The 25,944-nt window shown below is 45.2% G+C and overlaps 1 protein-coding gene across 1 annotated transcript in view; it reads left to right on the plus strand.

Moving 5' to 3' along the window:
* The window catches only part of naaladl2 (N-acetylated alpha-linked acidic dipeptidase like 2), a 258,758-nt gene that overhangs the window by 74,891 nt on the left and 157,923 nt on the right, over positions 1 to 25,944 (plus strand). Inside the window, exons 4-5 of the mRNA XM_076019958.1 lie at positions 5,608 to 5,785; positions 6,725 to 6,889. Of these exons, the coding sequence (XP_075876073.1) occupies positions 5,608 to 5,785; positions 6,725 to 6,889 (343 nt within the window). The remainder of the gene's footprint in view (positions 1 to 5,607; positions 5,786 to 6,724; positions 6,890 to 25,944) is intronic.

Below are 25,944 nucleotides of genomic sequence, written 5' to 3' on the forward strand. Positions count from 1 at the left end.
AAAAAAAATGTAAATGTGTGTAGTAAAAACGGGCACATATATTAAATAAGCTTAAAAAAAAAAATAAACTGGAGAAACCATAACGTAAACAAACTGTTTGCTGCCTGATGCTAACGTTAACCTGGTGCTGGTAGCTGTGGCATACACACACAGGCCATTGTTAGCACAGTGTTGTTTCTCACTGCGGCTGCATGTCATTGTAGCGTGAGAATGTGATTCATTTAGAAAATGAATCACATTCATTGAACGTCTTCTAGCCCTGAACATTAGATCGCTAACATCAAACTCTCAGATAATTTTCCATGTTGCCGAAGGTGAATAAACACCAGGTTGAGGTGATAAATTAGCTGAAAACACTTCTTGAAAACATTTTCTTTTATTTATTTATTTATTTTTAATGTATAAAGCGCTTTCACAGGTGCTCAAAGTCGCTTTACAGGTAAAATAACAATATAAAACAATGCGAGAGATTAAGATAAATACATAAATAAATAAATGGCCCTGCGATGAACTGGCGACTTGTCCAGGGTGTCACCCTGCCTTTGCCCTAAGACAGCTGGGATAGGCTCCAGCAGACTCCTGTGACCCTGAATAGGAATAAGCAGGTTTAGAAGATGAATGAATGAATGAATAAATAAATAAACAATTAAAATAGATGTAACACAAGAATAAAATCAGTTAAAAACAGACAGGGTTGAGAAGGCAAATATGGGCTGGGAGGTGTGGTGGGTAGGAGGGGTCACGTAGGGTAGAGGCAAGTCTGAAGAGGTGGGTTTTGAGGGCAGACTTGAAGTTGTTGAGCTCCGTGCATTTGCGGATGTGTTTGGGGAGGGAGTTCCAGAGGGTGGGGGCGGAGACACTGAAGGCCCGGTCCCCCAGGGGGGACCCAGCCAAAACATAGCTGGTTACCACCAGGCTTTTCATCTCTGGCATCAAGTCGTGTGCAGCTGTGCTTGCTTGCATCGCTGATTTATGTCAGACCTGGCAACCCAGGCTGCTAAAATTGGCCAAAAAGGGAAACAAATCGAACTGCGTCCCTAAATAGAAAAATTGAAATTGATAATAATAATAATAATAATAAACTTTTATTTGTACAGCGCTAAATCACAGCCAAAGGCGTCTCAAAGCGCTTTATACAATCAGAGAGAACCAACCGGGCCCCCGGAGCAAGCAAGATGCGACAGTGGCTGGGAAAAACTCCCCTGTGGGAAGAAACCTAGGGCAGAACCAGACTCCAGAGGGCGATCATCTGCCTATGAGTAGTTGGGGTGAAGTAGAAAGATAGAGGAGAGACAGAGAAAGAGAGAAAGGAGCAGAGTGAGCCAGGGTGGCAGACAGGACAGAGTGAAAAACAGATACACCAACCAGGCAAAACGGATATAAACACAAAGAATAGGAACTAATTCAAGGCTGCTGTCCATGTGGAGTGTAAGTGTCCATGCTTTGGAAGGCAAGAGCCTAGCTCGATGGACAATCTGCCGATAGGACTAGTCCAGGTCTTAAGCGTGGCGGTGGGATGAAGCGATGACAGCAAGGCCCCGAGGACAGCACAATCCAGCTCCTGGCGCAGTGGTCATCACCTGCCGGGGACACAGAGACTGCGGCAGTATCATGCATATCGAGCATACTGTACAAAGCATAATGAGAGCTTGGACAGAGTGGATAGAGTAAAAGATTGGATAGAGTAAAAGATTGATTGGGTGAGGAGAGTGATAAAGGTTCCGCCTGCACAGAGCAACGATCCCTGTAACGGGAGCGAAAGATCTCCCTCCACGGCGTAAGCCTACAGCAGCTTAACTGACAGTGGATGGAGTCTAACTATAAGCTTTAAGAAAAAGGAAAGTCTTAAGTCTACTCCTAAATAAACTAACTGTGTCTGCCCCCCTCACCGAGGCTGGAAGATGGTTCCAAAATAGAGGTGCCAGGAAACTGAAACACCTACCTCCTGATCTAACTCTAGAAATTTTTGGGATAACTAAAAGACCTGAATCCTCAGAGCGAAGGGCTCTTGGAGGATGATAAAGTTCAATGAGTTCCCTAATATAAGAAGGAGCCTGAGAATGAAGAGCTTTGTAAGTTAAAACTAGAATCTTAAATTCAATTCTAAATTTGACAGGCAGCCAATGCAAGGAAGCTAAAATTGGAGTAATATGCTGCCTCCTTCTAGTTCCGGTTAACAATCGTGCCGCGGAGTTTTGGATTAACTGTAATGTCCTAAGGGATGAATTTGGGCATCCTGCTAGTACCGAGTTACAGTAATCTAGCCTAGACGTAACAAAAGCATGGATTATTTTTTCCGCATCTTTGAAGGACAAAAAACTTCGAATTTTGGCAATGTTTCTTAAGTGGAAGAAAGCTGACCTCCCTACATTCTGTATATGAGAATTAAAGGTCAGGTCCTGATCAAATGTGACTCCTAGGTTCCGCACGGTAGAACTGGGTGTAGTACCAAATAGACCACTTTGTCCATCAAAAACTCTGTCCCTACTCTCTCGCGATCCAAATATAATGACCTCAGTTTTGTCGGAATTAAGCAACAGGAAATTCTGTGTCATCCAAGTTCTGACATCACGAAGACAAGATTCCAATTTGGCCAACTGATGAGCCTCGTTTGCCTTAAAAGAAAAGTACAACTGTGTGTCATCTGCGTAAGAATGGAAACTGATGCTATGCTTTCTGATGATGTCACCAAGAGGTGACATGTAGATGTTGAAGAGGAGTGGCCCAAGTACAGATCCTTGCGGGACACCATGACTAACCCTCCTACGTTCTGACGAATGATTATGAACATGAACAAACTGAAAACGGTCAGACAAGTAAGATCCAAACCAGTCCAAGGCGCGATCCTTGATGCCGATAGTATCTTCTAATCTCCTAAGAAGAATGCTGTGGTCAACTGTATCAAATGCTGCACTGAGATCTAGGAGGACCAGAACAGAGAGAAGACCTTTGTCAGATGCACACAAGAGGTCATTACTTACCTTAAGCAATGCAGTTTCAGTGCTGTGACCAACTCTGAAGCCAGACTGAAAAGCCTCAAGTAGATTGTTGTCGTTCAAGAAGTCCACAAGCTGCCTAGCAACAACTTTTTCTAAGATCTTGGAGAGAAACGGAAGGTTCGAGATTGGCCTATAATTTGAAAGCACACTCGAGTCCAAATTGGGTTTTTTGATCAGAGGCTTGATTACAGCCACCTTGAAAGCATGAGGGACAAAACCTGTTGATAGAGAGTGATTAATAATTCTAAGAATGACACAATGAAGCAATGGGGAAACCTCCTTGAGAAGCCTGGTTGGAATTGGGTCCAGAAGACTGGTGGTCGACTTAGCAGAGGAGACAAGAGAATCAAGTTCCGAGAGTCCAACTTGCTGAAAACTCCCGAAATACACACTGGGGTTGCCATGTTGAGAAAGATCTGCCATGTGACCTGTGGAAGACAAAGAAGACAAAGAAGACGAGGAATTCCCAATCTCAGTTCTGATACCTTCTACTTTTTGCTGGAAGAAGTTCAGGAAATCGTTGCTTGACAGGCCAGTAGGGACGCATGGCTCAACACACTGATGGCTCCTCGTCAGCTTAGCAACTGTACTAAATAAAAACTTTGGGTTGTTCTTGTTAGAGTCAATAAGAGCAGAAAAGTAGGAAGTTCTACTGATACGCAGGGCCTTTTTATAGGACCTAAAGCAATCCTGCCAAGTCTTGAAGGATGAAGCTGTTTTTGACGAACGCCAAGTTCTCTCAAGCCTTCGCAAATTTTGTTTTAATTTGCGAGTAGAGGAAGTAAACCAAGGGGCTGATCGATCCTGCCTTTTCATACTTACCTTATAAGGGGCAAGATCATCCAATGTTGATTTCAGAATACAAGAAAAGCGATCTGTCAAGGAGTCCAGATCAAGATCAGTCAAGTGGGTGGGGGGAGAGGCCGGAAGCATGTCAAGAGGTACAAGGGCATCAAGCAGATCAGGAAGCCTCTCCTTAAATTCAGCAACAACAGAGTCCGAAATGTTTCTACTCATTATAGACCTTGCTTGGGGAATGTGATCCGCTACAATAAAGCCGAAAGTGATCAGAAAGTGGTCAGACAAAACGTCGTTTCGGGGAAAGATTGTCAGCTGCTCTACACCAAGTCCAAAAGTGAGCACAAGATCCAAAGTATGACTATGCTTATGAGTGGGTACATTCACAACTTGAAGGAAGCCTAAGGAGTCGAGGATAGATTTGAAATGAGAACTCAGACTGTCACTCTCAATGTCGACATGAATATTAAAATCTCCAATCACTATGATCTTGTCTTTAGTCAATGCTAAAGTAGACAAAAACTCTGAAAATTCATCTAAGAAAGAAGAATATGGACCGGGGGGACGGTAGACAACAATGAATTCAACGGAATCTGCCTGCCTATCAGGTGACAACGAAATAGACATCGCTAAACTCTCAAATGAACTATAAATAGAATGAGCCTTGAGATTGACTAACAAATTGGAATTATAAATAGCTGCAACGCCACCTCCTCGACCACTATCACGAGCCTTATGAGTATTAATATGACTAGGAGGAGTGGCTTCATTAAGACTAAAATATTCATCTTGACGTAGCCATGTCTCTGTGAGGCCGAAAATATCAACACTATGTTCACTAATCAAATCATTAACTAAAACTGCCTTGGAATGTAGAGACCTAATGTTAAGAAGGCCACATTTCACCATTTTGTTTGTGGGAGCCCCTGGAGCCCCCTTATTTCTACAATCTATTCGAACTAGGTTACTATGATCTATTGGAGATTTGCACAGTATAAGAGGTTTGGAGGTGCGAGGGACCGACACAACTTCTATTGGAAAAGACTGGCAGGGCTTCGGGGACTTACTAACGGCTGGGGACGGCAGTGAGAGAAGCCCCGAGTAGCGTATAGGACTACAACTCTGTTGCCTGGTCTCCACCCTGGAGCGTCAGTGAGTGGAAGCTAAAATTTTAACTATATTGCTAGATAAGAGAGCTGCACCTTCCCGGGTGGGATGAATGCCATCCCTCCTAACAAGACCAGGCTTGCCCCAGAAAGGCTTCCAGTTATCTACAAAGCCCACCGAGTTATTGGGACACCACCCTGACAGCCAACGGTGAAAAGATGACATGCGGCTAAACATCTCATCATTCCTAACATTTGGCAAGGGGCCAGAGAAAACTACTTCGTCCGACATGGTCTGAGCAAATGCGCACACCGAAGCTATGTTTAACTTAGTGACCTCGGACGATTTCAGGCGTGCATCATTGAAACCACAGTGAATTACAATCCGCCTAAATCTCCGTTTATTCTTAGCCATTAACTTTAAATGCCCTTCAATATCGCCCGCCCTGGCCCCGGGGATGCACTTCACTGTGGCCGATGGCTGTCCTAGGTTAACATGCCTCACTATAGACGAACCGATCACCAGAGTGTCAATCTAAATTGATGGATGTTGCGTCACCGTTGGAGAGCTCAGCACTTGTTTCCTGGTCCTTTCACATCTTAAATCCGTTTATGTGAATGAGTTTGTGTTGAAAAACCACGGGGGCCTCAGACCTGAACCAACCTGTTTGGTGTGTTGGTGTTTTTTACGTCGCCGCCTGCAGGCTGTTCTGACCCGGGTCCCGACCCTGACCCCGAGCTGATGGAGCACATCCAGCCTGCCGTCTCCGTCTCGCCACACGGACGCTTCGAGCGGCTGCAGGAGGATCCAAACTACATCTCGCACTTTACCAGGACGCCGGGACACAAGGGCCAGCGGCGCCCCCACTGCTTCCTGCTCAGGTACTGCAGCTTTGGCTTCGCTGATTGGACGGACCAGAGTTTCCGACTACATCAACAATGTCAATCATGTGATTGTCTTGTTTTTAGCTGTGATCAGACTGCAGCATCCTCGCTGACAGACACACACACACACACACAAACACACACGCACACACACACACACACACACACACACACAGTTGTGGTCGTTTTTGCTACTTTCTCCTCAAACATAATTAAACGGATATCAAAACTCCAAAATATTGAAATCTGGAAGCTTTTCTGAGCGGATCGGCATGATTCCACCCTTTAAATCTCAACCAACCAGCTGCTCCCAGACATCACAAGGAGCTGCGGTGGAAGCAGCTTTTTGACAGTCCGTCGACAGCAGAGTCACTAAATCTTGTTGAAGGAGCCTCTTGAAGTCTTGAAGGACAATGTATTCCTACTAACTAATTATGCAACAAAAAAAAAATCCTTCATGCGATTTGGTTCCTCTGAACATTGACTGCCGCTGACTGATAGAGGGCGCTCGTGTCATCAGGAATATTTCTTTGTAGCACAGCATAAGGAAACAAAGACAGTTCTTTTTGTTTGTTTGTTTATTTTTTCTGGGGAGCTGATCCAATACTGATAATTCTGGTCCAGTACTGATAATTGTGGTCCTAATAATGATGTTTCTGGTCCGATACAGTTTATTCTGGTACAATACTGATGAATCTAGCCTGATTCTGATAATTCTGGTCCTAATGATGATTTTGATCTGATTGTGATTATTCTAATTCTGATTTTGAAGATTCTGGGCTGCTGCTGGTATTTCTCCTCTGATTCTCCTGATTCTGGTCCATGATTCACCTCCACTCCTGCCCCCCCTCTGATTTCCTAAAGGTTCATTTTGGCCAAAGAAAACATGATCACAGCTCCTTTGCTGACACCCTGCCTGGTTCTGGTTCTGCTTAGGTACCTGCTTGGGACCTCAGCCCTGTTTGTCTTGGGCCTGCTCATTGGCTGGTTCACCCACGGCTCTCCTGCCACCAAGGCACCTGCTGCTCCATCCGACAGCTCCGACCTGCTGGAGGAGCTGCTGAGAAGAATCACGGCTGACAAGATAGACGCTCTCCAGAGGTGGGTTCCCCTCATCCCTGCTCAAAATACTATTAGTGGAATAATTCTGTCAAAATAAGTAGATTTCCATTTGTCGCTTTGAGGCAACGATTGCTGACAATGCGGGTCGACTTTAAAGCCAAGAACGATCAAATGTATGTGCTGCAATATTATAAAAGAGTGTTAATGACACAACAAAACTAAAACTAAACCAACTACAACTGAAAGATGAAATAAGACACAATAAAAACAATGCACAAGACATCATAATCATTTGGATGGATGGTTGATAGATGAAAGCAGCAGTCCCCAACCTTTTTTGCATCATGGCCCAGTTTAATACGAGACGATATTTTCACAGACTAGTATGAAAACTGTGGTATTTTCTAAATATGATAATGAATGTGAATCCACTGTGCATACGTTTGGAACTTTATTAGCAGCGTCCTCATAACATGGCGACACCAACATAACATGAGTGACATACGCTTTTTCCTTCTCAATACTCCAAAGGCTGCTGGTCTTTTGTCAAGATACAGTTAGTGGTAGGACTGCTAGTATGGTCTGTTAAAGGCATGCCAAGTGTCTTGACATGTGTCAGGAGTTGAGCCATAGATGGATGTAAAGGAGAGAATCTGGTCATTTTTCATGATAAAATTGTTCAGACTCAGATTATAAATAAAACAGAAATGATTTAATGGAAGTTAATCATTCTTTCTGTGCAGTCTGGTACCAAATGATCCATGGACCGGTACCGGCCCAGGGGTTGGGGGCCGCTGGATAAAAGGATGGATGTACAATTGGTAGATGGATGGATTAATGATGGATAAATGGATGGAATGGTAGGAAGATGAACGTTGGATAGAGGATGATAATTGATTTATGATATCGATGGATGTTGATGGATGGCTGATGATAGATGATAAGAAATGTGTTGGACGGATGAATTCATGGATGGATGGATTGGTTGTTTGATGACAAATGTGTAGATAGATGGATGAATTGACAGATAAGTAGATGCATGATGGATGGATGATGGATGGATGGATGGTTGCATTCTATCTGTTCCAGTGTCTACTGACAGCAACAGAAAAAAACTCTCCTCATATTGGATGGTGATCAGTGGCTGATTGGGCAGCGATGAGGAGGTCACTGGAGGCTTTCGATCAGTCACAGGAAGTGGGTGGAAGCAGGCGCGGGCAGCAGCAGGAATAAAAATGCTCTTCTTCGTCTTCGTCATCCCCGCTCTCTCTCCTCGCTCGACCCTGGCCCAGAGCATGATGGGACGGCGGCCTGGACGTGTCTTGCTGTGATAACCTGCTTTGGCGCCCGAACTGAGACAATCTCGTTGTTGCAGTTCGCCCACTCTCTGACTCCCCCTGCAGGACATTTTAGAATTTCCTGTTTTCGACACCCACCAGCTTCTCCCTCCCACTCACTCCTGAAAAAAAAAATACATTTCTGAATTCCATTCATTCGCTCTACACTCTACATTTGGGTTAAAAAAAAACAAACAGATGAATTCCAGCCGCTTCCGTCTCGACCTCCCTTTCGTACGTGTTGCTAGCTACTCTGTTCCAACGCTGTGTTTCTTCTCTGTGTGGAAGAGATCAGCGTGAGAAAAACTGCCCATCTCCTCAGTGAACCTCCGGACCGCCGCCGCCCCCTGTTGACCTTCCTGGTGTAATAGCTTTGTGAGACGTTCCTTTGTTAAGGGAAAAAACGGTTGCTATACAAATAAGGTTCCTATTGTTTGATAGACTGACGTGATCACATTCTCGAGGACATTTCTCCTTTTCTTTGGCCTGCAGCCAGCGTTGCTATGCTGCTGCTGCTGCTGCTGTTCCCTGACCCGGTGGCCTCTCACTCTCTGCCTAATAATTGCGTCAATTCGGTACGACAGAGGGACAAAAGCCACCCGGGTTGTTTTTTTTTGTCTCAAGGCATCTGAGGGAGAGAATTGACGGCGAGGATGGATGGATGATGGATGGATGGATGGACAAAGATGGATGGGTTGTTTGATGATAGATAGCCGGTAGGTAGATGAATTGATGGAGTGGATGGATAAATGATGATGTGTAGATGGAAGGAAGATGATGTATTGGTTGATGATCAATGGATCGATGATAGATGGATGAATTCATAGATAAGTGGATGGAGAGATGATATTATTATTATTATTATTATTATTATCATTATTATTATTATTAGTAGTAGTAGTAGTAGTAGTAGTAATAGTAATAGTAGTAGTAGTAGTAGTAGTCGTAGTATATGATATTGACTGATTTAAACTCTGCTGGCTGCTCAGCTGAGTGCTGACATCATCAGGTGGAGCTCTGCAGGGCCGCTGTGTGCTTGCTTTTCCCGGGAACATCGCTGCCGAGGCTCTGAATGGAAAAAAAATGAAAAGAACTCCACCAGGTCCGACGAGCGGACGGCATGAGGAATTACAGCGCCGGCTGCGGTTTTATTTAAACAACGGGTCGGCGCTGAATTACAGGAGGAGGCATATTTCATCATGGGCGAGATGATTTCTGGGCTGATGGGAGGACGGAGGTGGCACTGGGTACACAGAGGGGAGGACGGAGGGAACAAATGAAGACGGAGTAGCAGCAGTAGCGTTGGGGGGGAATACAAATACAGGGGGAGAAAAGGTGGGAGGGGACAGGTGCCTGGTGGAGACTGTGGAGGCTACTACAACTAAACTACAATAGACGGTTATAGATATAATAATAATAATAATAATAATAATAATAATAATAATAATAATAATAATAATAATAATAGATTGGATTTTTTTTTTACCAGAAAACTGCTTTTTTCACAGTGTGGGTAGTTTTGTCAGTCAGTTTCGGAGTGGGCGTGTCAGGTGTTGGTGGACTCAAATGCACAACAACCACTGATGCAGTTTAAGATGTTTATTGAAGTGGGGAGGTCGGGCAGTCCAGGGTCGAGAACCAGTGCAGGCGGTGAGAGAGGCAGGCGGGATCGGCGTCGAGGACGGGCGGAGGTCAATAACAGCGACAGGATCCAGACGGGGCAGACGAGGGGACGTAGTCAGAGCCAAGCAGGGTCGTTACCGGGGAATCGGTCCGTGGACGAGGCGGAGGCAGGCTCGAAGACGGGTTGTTGTCAACCGGGGAATGAAGGAGCACAACAAGGAGACAGGCGCTGGACTACTGGTGCAATGCAAAACAGATAATCTGGCAACGGGGGAACACGGGAGACTGGTTAATAAAGGCAGTGCAGATCACAGGCGAAGATTGTTGGCTATCAAGATCATAGGGGCAGATTGTTGGCTTGGAGACCGTGACAGGCCGTGCTTTCACCATGCAACAATATAGCAAATGTTTTTTAAAAAAAAAATCACCATCATCATCCTCATTGTCATCTTGGCTTTTGTTCATTTAAACAATAGCAGTTGTCAAAACTAGGAAGCGCAGTATTAGCAGTGTCAAAATTGTAGAAATTAGAGCATGAGCTGTCGAGTAGACTCGTTAGCGGCAAACTATTAGCAAGTTAGTGTTATTATTATTTTGTTATGCCGTTTGAGTCTGAGCTGGTCGACCACTCAAGGGCTCTCTATTGGTGCACAGTGCTCCAGTGGGCGTGTCCAATGCACCTGTGATGATTTGAGCTGTGATGGTGGGCGGAGTCTAACCGAAGTCCGTCCAGAGCCAGTCAGTAGCGGAAAAAGGCCTTCATCTCGTTGCTGCTCTTCTTCTTTTGTCAGTTCTGCATCGGCTCCTTCCTATTCTTCTTTTGTGGTTCTGAGAGGCAGTTTGCAGCTTGTAGCTTTGTCACCATAGAAGAGCGCCCCCTGGATCCTCCAGTACTGGGCATCTTGGCAACATCTGAGCACCTTCATTGGCACAGGGTTATTTTATATATATGTAGGGCAGTGGCCTAACGAAGCCAAGGGAGGGCGCCCTGATATTCTTTTTTTTTTTTATTGTTGTCGTTCCTCTTCGCCCTCGGGTCTAGCGGGTCTGGCCATTTGTCCGTACGGGCCACCATAGTTCGAGGTGTGTTCCCGTCCCAGCGCCATGTTAATATTAGTGTTCCGTGTGATACCGAAAGGTAAGCAGCGTAAATGGTGCTGGGTGATGAGTGTGAACTATTTTATGTCGGTCGCAACCGCTCATTAGCTACGGGCGTGACTGCAGCTGTTTTGGTGCTGTAGGCGTGCAGTAGATGTTTCGTTGCTGTTGTTTATTTGTGTTTAAAATGAGTGTTCCGTGTGATACCGAAAGGGATGCAGTGCGAAGAAATAAACGGCGTGGTCCGAGCCTGAAACAACGAACAACCGGTGTCCGACTCGTCCCTCCTCTACCCCACCGAAACATCCAACCAAACAAACACATCCGGGCGTATAGAGGCGCAGTCTCCGACACGGGCTGGGTCACATATGTATGTATATATATATATATATATATATATGTATATACATATATATATGTATGTGTATATATATACATATATATATATATATATATATATATATATATATATATATATATATATATATATATTATATATGTGTATGATAAATATTTTTGTTACTATTTTATTTATTTTCTAAAGTCTATTACAAACGATCAGCCTCTGATTCTTCACTGTTGTCCTCTGTTCTGTGTGACGCTGCTACTGCGGAACAATAGTCCTGTGTTTAGAGCACGCAAGTGCGCAGGAATTGACTCACAAATTTGAATCTTGAAAAGAGGAACGGAAATAATCCAGACGCGAAATCCCCACATCAGCACTTTGCAGACGCACAAAGCAGGACTGTAAGATATAAATCATGGGTGGACAACAAGGCTCGGTCAACATTCATTGGGCGGCCGCTCGTCTGCATACAGCGTGTAATAAACGCTGCGGCAAGAGGAGGAGAAGAAGAAGCCAACGGCTGCAGCTGCAGCAGGAATAAATAAGAGGCTGACAGGAAGAAAGTGGTGGTGGCGTTTTGTGCTGAGTGAGCATGTTGGCGGTCGCTGGTCAGGGGCGGAGCTTCATTAGCGGGAAGCAAAGTCAGAGGTGCAGCGCGCCGGCAGGATGCTCGCGTTGGAGCGACACGTTTGAGTGCAGACGGAGGGAACGGCGGAGAAAAGAAAGAAGAACTGCAGAGTCGCCGTCAGAGTCCCGGGTTCCCCACTGGGATCTTCTGGATCCGGCGGAGAAAAGTTGAGGAGGAAACGCAGGATCATGAATAGTTGCAATAGTCGTGGAGTAAGCGGCGATTTAAAAAAATATATACATATACATTGAAAAAAATTTGGAAAGTTTGGACAGGAGGGAAACCAATGGAGCTGAGGGAAATGCTGAGAAATGCGGTGAAATAAAATTAAATAGAATAAATCCAATGTAAATCACAGGTGTGCAGAAGAAAAGCAGTGTTTAAATGGAAAGTATCCACTTCCAGCCAGCTGAGAGCAGTGGACGGCTCAAGTATAAAATATTAACTGGACTTTAGACTTTTTATTGATTTAAATAATACTAATTGCTAATATCAAAGTAAGACATAAAAATATAATTATATGATAATCAATCATATTAAATAATAATCATCATAATAATAACACTTTAATAGCATGGGTATTTAAAATTTACCCCTTTTAAAATGTCCTTTTTACAATGTCATTGTTAAATGTCATGAAAAAAAAAATAATAATTCAATTGCAATATTGTATGATTGAAACGTTATATGAAGACAGCATTAATCTTCAGTCTTAATAAGCTTAATTAGCTTTAAAATAACATTTTATTAACTTGCTGCAGCCACCTGGTCATGAGAGATAAAGTTGAGTGGTTTTGTTTTTTTCTTTAATTCATTATTTTTCCTATTAACATAATCAAAACAGAAGCCGCATGTGGTCACGGAAGCTGCCTGTTCCAATATCAGGTAGCTCCGCCTGGAGGGCAAGAGACAAAACACACACACACACACACACACACACACACACACACAGCAGAGCAGCAGCAGCGGCTCCGCGTCGCTCCATGTTGAACTGCTGGAGGTCTGCAGATGTCGACTCACTGCAGCGTCAACGGTCCTCCTTGGAGAGATGTCTTCTCCTCGGCTGGCCCAGATCTTTCCCAGTCTATCAGCTCTGCTGTGGTACAGCGTTCCTCTGATACACACACGCGCGCACACACAGACAAACACACTTGTGCCGACGCAGCTTGTCGGAGTTTAATTGCGTTCTGTTCGAGCAGCTACCTGGAGCTTCTCACTCTAACGAGTCTGAGAGCGGCTGATTGTGTTGTGTGTTTTTTTTTTTTTTTCTTTTTTCTGTTTTGTCTCCGAGTGTGTTGTTGCTGTGCGTACCTGAGCGGCGACGATGAAAAAAAAAGAAGAAGGAAAAAAAGCGGCGCCGTGTGCGAGTGTCTGATACCTGCCTTATTTACACGCCTCACTGTCTGCCTACATTGGCGCCTTGTATGCAAACGAGGCAGCGGCAGAGAAGGAGACAGAAGAAGGTTCAGAAGAAGAAGAAGAAGACGAAGAAGAAGAAGAAGAAACTCCTGCAGGCTGCCGACAGCATAATGTTGTTGTTTTTTTTATTAAAAAAACAAAGAGCATCTGAAGATTTCCTTCCGTCAAGGAAGATTTATTCTGTTTTTATATCTGATTATTTCTTTAAATTGTCACAAACGATAGATAATAATAGTTTTCTGAGGCAACGTATCGTCCAGGTGTCCCTCACATTGTTCGTTTTCAGTTTGTTGGCAAGGAGGATTTACGGATGTATTATAAAACCCGGATACTGGCGCCTATTTTTTCCCAGTGGTCACTGGAGGAACTGCTGTTGAAAAAAAAATTTTTCTCCTGTAGAAACCAGTCAGCGGCAGAGAAAATTGTTATTACATGTTAAGAGACATTGCGGCAACCGTGCAAACCTCTTCAGCTAGCACGTCCACTAGCTGTCACTTTCTGTTCCCTTCCTGTTTCCGTTCACTTCATGTTCCTGTTCACTTCCTGTTTCCGTTCTTGTTCACTCGCTGGCTGTGTCTCAATTCAGGGTCTGCATCCTTTGTCGGCTGGGTCCTCTGTCGGCTGGCGGAGGCCGATGGAGGACGAACCCAAACCCGCCTCCCTGGTAACCACAGGGGACGGTTTAGCCTTCGGTGTATTTCCTGGTTGCTTCACCGCCTACTGCTGGCCAACCCCGGAAGTGACGTTTTTATAGCATCAAGCAAACCATTGGTTTGCCATCCAACCATGACGTTGGATGTTCAAATAAGTAAAAAACCTTACAGTAAAAACTAAATATTTTACGTGAAACTTCAATACTTAAATGTATATATTATGTCTTTGCCAGTAGATGTCGCCATCTCAGCTGATCCAGGATGCTTAGCAGCAGCACGCAACGCATCCTGGGATACAGGAGTCCGCGAAGGATAGTGGCGGTGCATCCTTCAAATCAGATAGTAGTAGGGCGCATTTGGAGCGTCCTTCGAATTTCAATGAATTGGGACAAGTCTTTTGGCAGTGCTATGACGTAACTGGCCTTCAAATGAAGGCTTCAAAGGATGCAGACCCTGAATTGAGGCACAGCCCCTGTTCCTGTTCGCTTCCCTTTCTCGTTCACTTCCTGTTCCCTTCCTGTTCCTGTTCATTTCCTGTTCCTGTTAACTTCCTGTTCCTGTACTTGAAGTACTGGAAATTTTCAACTTGCGTCTGTCTGTGCAGAGTGAAGTCTCAACAGCTGAACAGGCATTAGTAAGACTGGGGCTGCAGCCAACCAGCCAGAACTCTCTCTCTGGGCTGTGATTGGTCGACGCGGCAGCTTCACATGATCGCAATGCGTTTATTGCCGCCACCAGCTGCCGCCCTGCTCGCCCTCTGATCGGGCAGAGCGGTCGCCGTTAGAGGACAAGTCACCTGCCGCAGCTGTTCGCTAGCAAGCTAGCGAGCCAGCTAGCCACAGCCAGGGTCAAAGTTCACCCCAGCCCAGTTGACGTGCAAGTCGGTGGCGCCACCCAGCACAATCCGTGCCGTTACACGACTAGAGATAGCCAATGCCTGGCCGCGGTCATTAGCGCCGTTCCTGCATCGTCAACATATTTTGCCTCATTGGTCGCTCTCACCCCCTCCCAGCCCCCTCACACAATCACCTGATTAGATTCCCTCCCCTCCCCCCCAACCAGGTGCTTTACACACATGATTAGATTCTAACAAGACAGGAAGGAGCGCCGGCCTCACTCCCGTCCAGTGGCGGTCGTGCTCTCATGTCGAATCGGAGGGAAATTTACCCTGCCTAACGAGTATAATAATACTGTAATAACATTTCGATTTATAATGCACCCTATTTACATTGAATTGAATTCTGTTGCCCTCTGTCTTCATCCGCCCTGCTTGCTCTACCTCCATACATCTGCATCGTGTGTGTGTGTGTGTGTGTGTGTGTGTAAGGTTTTGATGGAGGTGTTTTGTTTAAGGTCAAATGTCACTGCTGATGCAGCCGACGTGCATCAAGGCTCTGCTGCAGCAGCGGCGGTGGCATGTGTCACTTCTTGTTTATTATCAGAATGTCAGGCCGAAGGAGGAGCAGCAGCAGCAGAGGTTCTACTTCGCAAAGGTCAGGGGGCTACTTCGCCGAGTTTCAGCAGTGAAGAGTCATGAGGAGCGCATCCACAGGTTTTTTTTTTCTTTAAGAAGGCAAGAATTCTATGAAGAAGCAGCCAAGAACCAAGAAGAGCCAAGGCCAGGTACAAGCGGGACTAATCAAGAAGAGCAGGGAGAGAATCCAACCTCACTGGTCAATCAGTTCCCTCAGAACTGCTTCAGTATTCCTTGAGTTTTCCTTCAGTTCTCCCTCAGTACTCCTTCAGTACTCCTTCAGAACTCCTTCAGTACTTCTTCGGTGCTCCTTCAGTAGTCCTTTACTACTACTTCAGTTCTCCCTCAGTATTCCTTCAGAACTCCTTCAGTACGTCTTCGGTGCTCCTTCAGTAGTCCTTTACTACTACTTCAGTTCTCCCTCAGTATTCCTTCAGAACTCCTTCAGTACTTCTTCAGTGCTCCTTCAGTAGTCCTTTACTACTACTTCAGTTCTTCCTCAGTATTCCTTATATACTCTTTAGTACTCTCTCAGTACTCTTGCAATACTCCTTCAGATCTCCTTCAGTACTCTGAGTACTCCCTCAGTACTCCTTCAGTACTGCTACCACTCTGCCATGCTCCTGGATGTTTCCCCCTCCTAGTACCGATGCTAGTATTGTGTTTAGCTTCCGTGTTGGCACTGTGAAACAGAGCCACAGCAGAGAATCCTGGGAATCGCGGAGCTTTGGATGGAACCTCACTGGGATTTTTTTTCTTTTTTGTACCACATGTTCAGCCAGTGATGAAATCTTCCTGCAATGTCGCTTTGACTGAAAAATCATTCGAGTCTTTGTTCAAAGATGTCCCGGTGAAGAAGGATCCATCTGTGCAAAAAGCGAGCGGTCCGATTCCGAAAAGAATCGTTGGAAAATTCCTGAATGTCAGTCTGGTGGATTTTTTTCATGCTGCAGCTGCTTAGTATTAAAAAGCTGATTGGCCGACGCCAACTACAGGAGTTTTGTTGGACTAAAAGCTTGGAAATAAACATAAGGATGACATGGAAAGACCGTCTTGTCACTGTGGACCGCTTTTGGCTTGACCAATCAGATTCGACTCATAATCCACAAACGTTTCAGCCCGAGACGGGGGACAAAAAGCGTTGATCCATCTAAAGGCAACCCGACGTTTCCTTCTTTTGAAGGAGAGCAAAGGACCAAAGGGCTCGTAGCCAGTGTAGTTTTTCCTCTCCTCCAGCAGGGCGGCACTTGCGCCCTTTGGCTGCAAACATCCTGCAACCACCGTTGTTGTCCCACACGTCCAACATCCAACATTCATCTCGTTCCTCTTCGTTGGTGGTGCGGCAAACAAGATGGGAAGTCGAGGAGCAGGGGTGGGAAAGGGAAGATGGGGGGAGGGGAGTCGGAGCGCTTGGAGCCGATTGGCCAGATGTGACGAGACAAGCCGCCGTCAAGCGAAAGGTTACGTTGGCCAGCCGGCGGTGTGGCCCGAGAATGACGAATCAACAGCGTTGATGAGGGTGTGGGGAGTGTGTGTGTGTGTGTGTGTGTGTGTGTGTGTCATCTTGCCATCAGCGCAGTCATCTCTGCTGCCTGTCACTCTGATGGACGTCTGTTTCAAGTTGACACGTTCCAACTAAACGCTCGCCCCCTGGTGGCCAGCAGCCACTCGTCTTTTATGCCCCTCCATCCCTCCTTCCTTCTGCTCAAAGTAGCTTCCCAAATTAACCCCCCCCCCCCCAAAACCCTCCCACTCCCACCCCACCCCCTTCAGGAAACATTCTCCCGTCACACTCTGGCAGAGCGTGAATAAACAGAAAGTTTGTACAGTGTTTTTTTTTTTTCTCTCTTTTTTTTGCACAGCTCAGTGCAAATTACAGTGGAAAGTCATTTATCTGCAGCCGCTGGGAATAGAGAGAGGCTGTTGGCATAACTGAGGCTCGTTCACTCTCACTCATTCACACGGGTGCAAACGAATGAAAGAGCAGACAAATAAATGAACAAATGAACAAAGACTTTTCAAATTTTTTGACCAAGCTGCAGTCACACAGCGTGCAGTGTTGGGGGCTTTATCGCGGCGCCGGGAATTAATCTGGCACTGTTTCAACCACTGGGCGGAGGAGAGAGAGAAAGAGTGTACTTTCGTCTCCCCCACGGCAAGAAACCAACTTATAGAAGGATGGATGTCCAACCAGCACCATCTAGCACTTCCCTGCCAATTGGCTCAAACCTGGACCAACCAGTACCAACCAGTGCTCCCCTCAGTACCAACCAGTACTGCCCTCAGTACCAACCATCACTGCCCTTCAGTACACACCAGAACTCCCCTTAGTACTAACCAGTACTACCCTCAGTTCTAACCAGTACTCCCCTCAGTACTAACCAGTGCTGTCCTCAACACTAACCAGCACTGCCCTCAGTACTAACCGTTGTTCTATCCCGACCAGCCCAGTGGAACCTTCTGGATAATCCGGAACTGGGAAACCTTGTTAACACAGCATCTGAAGTAGGAAGTAGGTCCAGTGGGCCTGATGAAGCGATGGGCCGCTGACTCTTGTTGTCCGACTGGAGTAATAAAATTCATTTGCGCAGAACAATTTCAAATTTTTATAACAATTTTTTTATTATTATTATTACAATTTTGTCGTACAAGGTGGTGGTGACACGCAGATGAATGACTCTCTGCTGTGTCTCTTTATTCCTTATTAGGTTTGCACCTACACGACATTAATCAAAGGTTCCCTACGCCTCCCCACTCGCTGCGTCCGGCTCGCAGTCCGACTCCTTGGCCCCGTAATTACCGCCGCCGCCGCTAACAGACTCAGCCCTCTCCGCACCACAGCACCGCTGTGCTCACTTTCAATTACAGCCGTGCACGGGTTTTCGGCACGCACGCACATCGTGCACGCACACCTCACCGACCGACAGGCCGCCCAGCGGACTGTGCAGTCCTACAGGTAATTACTTTTACCGAGTCTCCCACTGCGGTGCCGGCACTCCGATCAATGCCCATGTTAGCGGGCAGCGCTAGCAGTTAGTGTTAACCTCAATCGGGGGTGCAGGGGTTGGGGGGTCGGGGGAGGTGGTTAGGGGAGGGTCATATTAAGGCGATGAATCGGCCTCCTCGGGACTTGGGGTGGGGGGAGGGGCGGAAAACGTTAAGATACATCCTCTTCCGACGATTCCTCTCAACCATCACTGGGAGACGTTAGCGTCTCCGCTCGGCCGCTGCTTCACAGCAGGTGTATTCCACGGTTTTGACAACGACGGTAGAGTTGTTTGTTAGCGCGGTCAATTTTTTTCATTTATTTTTCATTTTTTTGTTAATCTTTCCTGATGTTACTATATTTGGACATTAGTCGTCTTCTTGGAATTTCACTTTTCCAACATTTTCTGTCTTTTTCCCGTCGCTGAATCGCGAAAACGTTTCTGGATGTTAAGCCCATTGTGATGTCCTAGAGGTGACCGCCTCATTTTGTTTTCATTTGTTTTGTTTTTTTGTTTGTTTGTTTGTTTGTTTTGTTTTTGAGGTGCAAGGACCAGCAAAAGCATCAGTTTTTCTGCCTGGAGGCTGTAACCAAAGGGATAAATATGCTGATAGTGACTGGAGTCTTGGACCTAAAAAAAAATAAGATCAAATAAAATGACACAACAGCTTTTCTGCAACTTTATCCAGTTTTGGAACAGATTGGATACAGCCTGGTGTGTGTGTGTGTGTGTGTGTGTGCGTGCGTGCGCTCGCATGCGTGCGTGTCCGTGTGTGTTTGTGCACCGACTGATATGTCCGCGAGTTTGTCGGCGTGACTGATGGAACTCAGCAGCAGCAGCAGATGTCTCTCTGCCTAACAGGTGTCCTCATTGTCAGCTACACAATCACAGTCACAACACCGTGCCGCAGGAAGCAGCTGAAAATCTAGGGGACGACACTGTAAATGGACTTCCAAAGTACGTATCCACATTCCCTCGTGTTTTCACCATATTACTGAGAAATAATTTGACAATAATTGCTGAAACTAAAGTGTTTTTAAATTCATGAACTTCAGATATCTTCTGCAAATAGATTGGAAGTCTGTCAGTAATCCAACATATAAAATAATAAAAGTTTTTTGTAGAAATGGATTCAATTTACTTTTCGCACATGCACGAGTGTAAAAACGGTTACATTGATATAACTCAATAAAATGAGTGCAAAAAATTTCCAAGCACGTTTTTGTAGTTCAGTAAACTAATTGGAAATTTAATTTGTTTAACCTAATAATATCAGTTTCACTGTATGATTAATAATGTTTTGATTCAAAGACAAATAGTGAAGAAATTGAGTTCAACCACGTTAAAAAATGTAATATGTTTAACTTATTTGAAATAAGTAACACTGCTTTGAATTTATTTGATTGATTTACTATTTATTTTAATTATTTCCAGTCATTTCTTTTTCAACTTAAAATTCTAACAATTTTTAATGAGTTCGCATGACCATAAATGTGAAAAAGGAAATTAGAAATGTGCCTGTTTCCTGCCTTTATTTGCTGCTCTTTTTTTTTTTTTTTTTACCGTAGTGAAACATCTGACCTTTACTTATGACGTCTTGTAAGCAAAACTATGTTTCACGCACGTGAAAGAGTGAATTTTTTAGCTTGACAGTCTTGCATACAAAATAACATTTCAAAATAACTGCGTATGACACCAATGTCAAACAAAATTCCACAACTCTCATCATGACAGCTATTCAAAATGCTCGGGCAAATGTAAAACAATCATGGGAGTACAAAACAGCGATCAAGAAATGTTGGCTGGACAAGAAGCTTGTTTTTGAGACTCGTGAACCGGGTGCTTGGTTTTGGGCGCAGCTTTCAAGTCCAACAAAAAGTCTTTGAAATACCTCAAACGACTTGGCAAGTTTGCAGGGACACTGGAGGTTCAGGGCATATGTGAAGGCTGCATGCTTTGGCCAGATTGCCAATACCAGTAAGCACAGGGACTCCCTCGATGACGATACCTGCCGCATCTGGCTCATTGCAGACATACTGTATGTCTTCATGCTGTCTTTTTTCAGGTCCTCGTGCACACTGGCCTCTGCTCTTCCCTTTATGACATAGAAACACAATCATTAGGACAAAATGCCTAATTTGAATTAAGCAGGTGGCATTAGACTTCTAAAAGGGAAGGTGGGAGGGTTGCATTGCATACTCTACTCATCTGCTAGTGGCCCCGGTCCTAATAACGTAATGGCGTAGAATTAGCGCACAAGATGTTGAAACGCGGCAATTTGTTTAAAATTGGCGGCGCGGATGTCCATACAGTTGCAATATCTTCACATGATCAACGTGCGCAGGACGGACATCTGCGCCGATCTGGAGGAGGGGAACGTCCGAAATGGCGCCCAATTAACGCAAAAGACGTTAAAACACGTGGTCAGTTTGTGCAGAATGGTCTAATTCCTGGACGACTGGAGAAGAAAACACTCGACAATTGCTTAAAGCAAAGAAAGAGTAACTCGCCTGACTGTTTCAAGTTACGTCTCGGACATCACGTCCTAATGGCGGACAGGGGGCCAATGCGGAAAAAAACAAAAGAAAAACAAAAATAAATAAATCATGAATAAACAATAGTAACAATAAAAAAAAGCTACTTACATGAGACTTGCTAATTATCGTTCCAAGACGGAAGTGTCTAGAATCCTCGGTCTGGAGGCGAAAGTGATCATTGTCAATGCGATTCCTAATGCTTTCTCTGTCTGCTTGATCAATGAAGGCGTACCCTCTTCTTGTTGGATAGACGGGCTGATTTTATTTCAAAATAAAGGATTCATTCATCAATTCAATTCGATGTTTAGGGGCAACAAATGTGAGCATTAGGGACAGTCTGGAGCCTTGATGATGAAGGAAGTCCGACATGCAGTACGGAGCGACGCGAGAGCCAATCAGTAGCCTCCTCGGTTGGTGATTTGACAGAGTCGGAGGATTAAAAAAAAAAAAAAAACGTGTTTGCTCAGACAAATTTAGACGTTAAGCTGCAGCTGGCGAGTCGCAAAATAGAGTGTGTGATGTTATTTTTACGACGTCGCACTCGGAGGAGCAGAGGGAGGAGGAGGAGAAAGGGGAGGAGGAGGAAGAGACTGGAGATCTCAGGAGACGAGCAACGACGTTTGGATGTTTGAGCCCTTTCAGGAACTTTCAAAAAGCACAGAAGGAGGTTTGGATGTGGAGGCAGCTTCTCTCTCTGTCTCTAGCTGACACCACTTTGAAAGATGGGAGAGGAGGAGGAGGAGGGAGGAAGGGGGGGTGGTGAGATGAATAAGTGAGAGGAGGAGAAAGAGGAAGAACAGGAGGAGGAGGAGGAAGAGGAGGTGGAAGAGAGGCAGGAGGAAGAAGAGAAAGGGGAGGGAGGAGGAGGAGCAGAGAGGAGTTGGTGAGATGAATAAGCGAGAGGAAGAGAAGGCGAGGGAAGAGAAGGAGTCGTAGTAGGAGGAGAGCAGACAGCGACGAGCCTCTGGAGGGATGCTGAGAGTGACAGGCAGCTGCTGCTGCTGCTGCTAACGCGCCGCTGCTCTGTGGGTAAACTGTCAACACACAGCGCCTGGCCCACCTGGTGGCTCCGCCCACTTCCTCTCCTCCACAACGACAGAAACTTTCTGTGTTTTTTTTCCCTTGAGAAGAAGAAGAAGAAAAAACCTGGTAGAACAAATCTGCAGCGTCGAACAAGTTTTTTTTTGTTTTATTTTTGTTTTTTTCCGTGGAGATGGCGAGTGAGATCAGATCACCATCAGTTTTTAAATTATCCCCCTCACCCCCTGCCCTCTACAGGACGCTCCTGGTATTACAGTCAGGGTGGGGGCACCTGCTCTGGAAGGGATCAGTTGGTTTTCTCTACAGACGTCCTGATTCAATATGATTTTCACTTCCGATACAATACCAATATTGAGCCTTGAGTATCGTCTGATATCGATATCTATCCGAAACGATGTCAGCAAAAATCGTAGGTACTTTTGTGACTCATTTTGCAAAGTGAAATGTCAGATCAAGGGATATTATGAAAAATATAAACTTTCCGATCTTTTTCTGTTGTAGCTAAGGGTTGTTTTTCCATCCTGTGGGAAGTCTTTGTTACATTTGGCAAATGTTTGTCGGACAACGTTGGTTATTTGAGGTTCTGTTTCTTCGCCTCACTCAGTTGTCTTTTGGAAAAAATCCTCATGCCGTTTTATTTATTTATTTATTTATTTATTTGGTGACGCTGCTTCAATATTGTGCAATATGAGGCCGGTTGTGTCAAACTCTCACTCTTGCAGCTGTACTCTTGGAGTCGAGCTCCCAGGGGGGATTCAGAGTTCAGCCGAGCGAAAAACATGCAGCCGTAAACACGTTGACTCAACCGGGTCGGCTGTGGTGAACAACAGGACACTGAGTGAGGTGGCGGCGCTGAGGTCGGCGTTGGGGGTGGGGCTGGCGGCGGTGGCGAGGCCTCCAGCCCACTTCCTGGTTCTTCCCCTTTTAGCTTCATGACATCTCTCTCTCTCTCTCTTTCTCACACACACACACACACACACACACACACACACACACACACACACACAGCGTCAGTCCCATAGACCAGCAATGGTCTTCAGGAAGGTCGTGGGCGGCGCCCTCAGGGCAAAACATGAGTGTTGATGCCCCTCAGTGGCGAAGCGTCAGCGTCCATCCAGCTGTCAGGAATGACTGAACATTCGAAATGGAGCTCAAGCAGCTTGTTTGCAGGACGAACGGACTGTGAAAGTGAACGACGGCAGACACACATTAAGACGCCATGAAGGCCGAACAAAAAGAGGCGACAAGCGGCTCGGAATGTGTATATAAATATATATATATTTTTTTTTTATAAACTGTGTAAAGTCAAAGTTTTGATACACATGTTAAGATTTGTTTTACACAGGAATAAAAACAGCAGCAGCAGAAATATGTCCCGCGAACCACCGGTTCTGCTGCTGCTGCGAGGTTTCCGACAGCTGCACAAACGAGCTGCAGCTGGAACCCAACGCCATCCCCGATGTTGGGGGACGGTGGAAAAAAAAAAATTCACCTTTTTCTTTTTTTTTTTTGCACAAGGCGGAAGGCGGCTCGGTTTCCGTCCGGGCCGGCGGTCCCGCACAGGTGTTATAAATTTCCGCCTCATTAAACCTGCAGCTTATGGCAGTGTGTGTGTGTGTGTGTGTGTGTGTGTGTGTGTGTGCGCGTGCGCATGTAGCATATGCTGGCAATTACAGGAGGTCGGATCCTCTCACGAAAAAAAACAAAACAAAACACAACTTTCGCTTGTTTAAGTTGTGATGCATGAACAGATGTTAGCCGAGAGTTGTGCTTGTATCAACGACTTGTGTTGTGTCGTGTCGTTGAGTCGTATCGTACTGTCTGTCGTAACTGCGATTTGGCGTCTGTGAGCTGATTGGTTGAGGTTTTGATGTTGAGAGTTGGCAAGACTCGCACACCAAGAGGGGGAGACACTGTTCACTGCGGCAGCTAAAGTGTTGACCGACAAGCTAAATGCTAAGCTAACTTCAGGTTTACCTCCAGTCTTGGGATTAATGGTTAGTAGTTCATAGTTGTAATTAACTCAGTAGTTATTGGTAAGTTAGTCCTGCATTGTCCGACCACCGGGGACAAACTTGGATTGAAAGTGTATTTTCTGTTGAGGAGGAAGAAGAAGAATATATTTTCTTTATTGTTTGTCTTTTTCTTGTCGTTGTCGATTCGCCTTCATTCCAAATGAAGACAAGACGCACAAATCTAGATCTAGATTTTTCTTTTTTACCGCCCTGTTGGTTCAGCTGAGAATCATGGAGAATCGTTAAACTGTGAGTAAAAACCGGACTCGACCTTCTCTCGCTTCTCTCGTCTCTCATAAGTGTGTGGGTGCGTGAGATTGAATGAAAAGTAACAGGACGAAAGAAAAAGTCAATTTCCTTCGTGTCACATTGTCATCAACAAAGAAAAAATAAAATACAATGAAAACTTCTCCTTCAGTGCGTGTCTGTGTCCAAACTTATAGAGGAAAATATGAGGAAATGAAAAAAAAAAACTGTGACGAGAAACAAATTATCCCTCTGCAAAAAATCTCCCTGTAAAAAAACCCATTTATTTTGCCTAACCCTTCTATTTTCTGTCCTTTTTTTTTTTTTTTTTTGCACCTTCACACATTAAGAATATTTACACTGCCCCCCAAAAAAAAAAATTCTGGGTGTCCGTGTTGTGAAGACGAACAACAAGTCGCTGGACACTCTAAAGTCCCGACAGACTCACCAGACAGAGTCTGATAAAAAAAAAAAATACACGTATCTGGTGTCAAGTTGTGCTGTTTGAAGGTCTCTCACAACCGGCGGTCTCTGGTGGCCGGGAGTGGAAGGACTGAAGTGAAGTTTTCTTCTTCTTTTTTTTTATTACCCGTCTGGGTTTCCTTGCCGCCTGGTTGAGCTGTGGATGTTCTTTCAGCCGAACGTGTCACGACGTGTGTGAGCATGAATTCATTCCGCTGGCAGGAAGGAAGGAAGGCCGGTCGGTCGGTTGGTTGGTTGGTTGGTTTGGACGGAGGGAAACGAGGCTTCCTGCAGAACGAAAACCAAAAAAAAAAAAAAAAAGGTGCGAGGGGTTTAAATGTCAGTGACTTTTACATCAGCTGCTCGCCGCCCTGGTGGCCGCTGACATTTCGCCAGACGGCCGTTCAGCCTCTTTACTTTTTAATGTTGCGCTGCTCAGATTTGTTTATTTGTTTATTTTTTTTTTATTTTGTAACCTTCAATCTCACAATTTCTTTGTTTTTTGCTGGCTGTTTTCTGTCCTCAACGTGCAAGTTTTATATTTACAGATTTTTCAGATTCCATTTCTTTAACTTGGCGAGCACTCGGTGTGGTTTGCGTGAAACTTTTTTCCCTATTTTCCGAAAGGCAACAGTTCAAAAATCGCTCTTTTGATTCGGACAATGAGCTAATTGGAGACGTCAACACTTCTGTCGTCTGCGAGGGGGCCAAGCAACGTGCAGGTCGTGGCCAGCGTCTGAATGCAGATTGAAGCCTTTTATTTTTTGTTGCTTGCAGATGAACGCTGTCATTGTTGCATCGACAACTGGCCAGCGACACATTCTGAAGCCACATTCTGCAGCAGAAGTGTGACGACACCGTCGCTGCAGTTAAACCAGCCAACCGAGTTTTGTTGCACGGCGCCAGCCGGAGTGTTTTGAGTGGAAATAAATGTGAGACAAGAAAACATGTTATTGGTGTGTGTGTGTGTGTGTGTGTGTGTGTGTGTGTGTGTGTGTGTGTTCTGACCTTCAGATGTGCGAGTCGGCCTTCAAGAGAAGCAAACGGGTGAATTACAGCCGCTTTCTTTTTCTCCTTCTCCATTCTAAATGTCCGTGGCGGAGGGAGAAGTCTGTTGGTTTTGAGAAAATGTCCCAAAAGGGACGAGAAATGAATTGATCGTGATAAGGAATGAATAAATGGAGCTTAAAATGGGGCAGAAAAGAGCAGCGAGAAGAAGACAAGCAGC

This window comes from Nelusetta ayraudi, unplaced genomic scaffold (assembly GCF_046127955.1).
Source record: "Nelusetta ayraudi isolate G7.1 ecotype Tasmania unplaced genomic scaffold, CSIRO-AGI_Nayr_v1 ptg000001l, whole genome shotgun sequence".
NCBI lineage: Eukaryota > Metazoa > Chordata > Actinopteri > Tetraodontiformes > Monacanthidae > Nelusetta > Nelusetta ayraudi.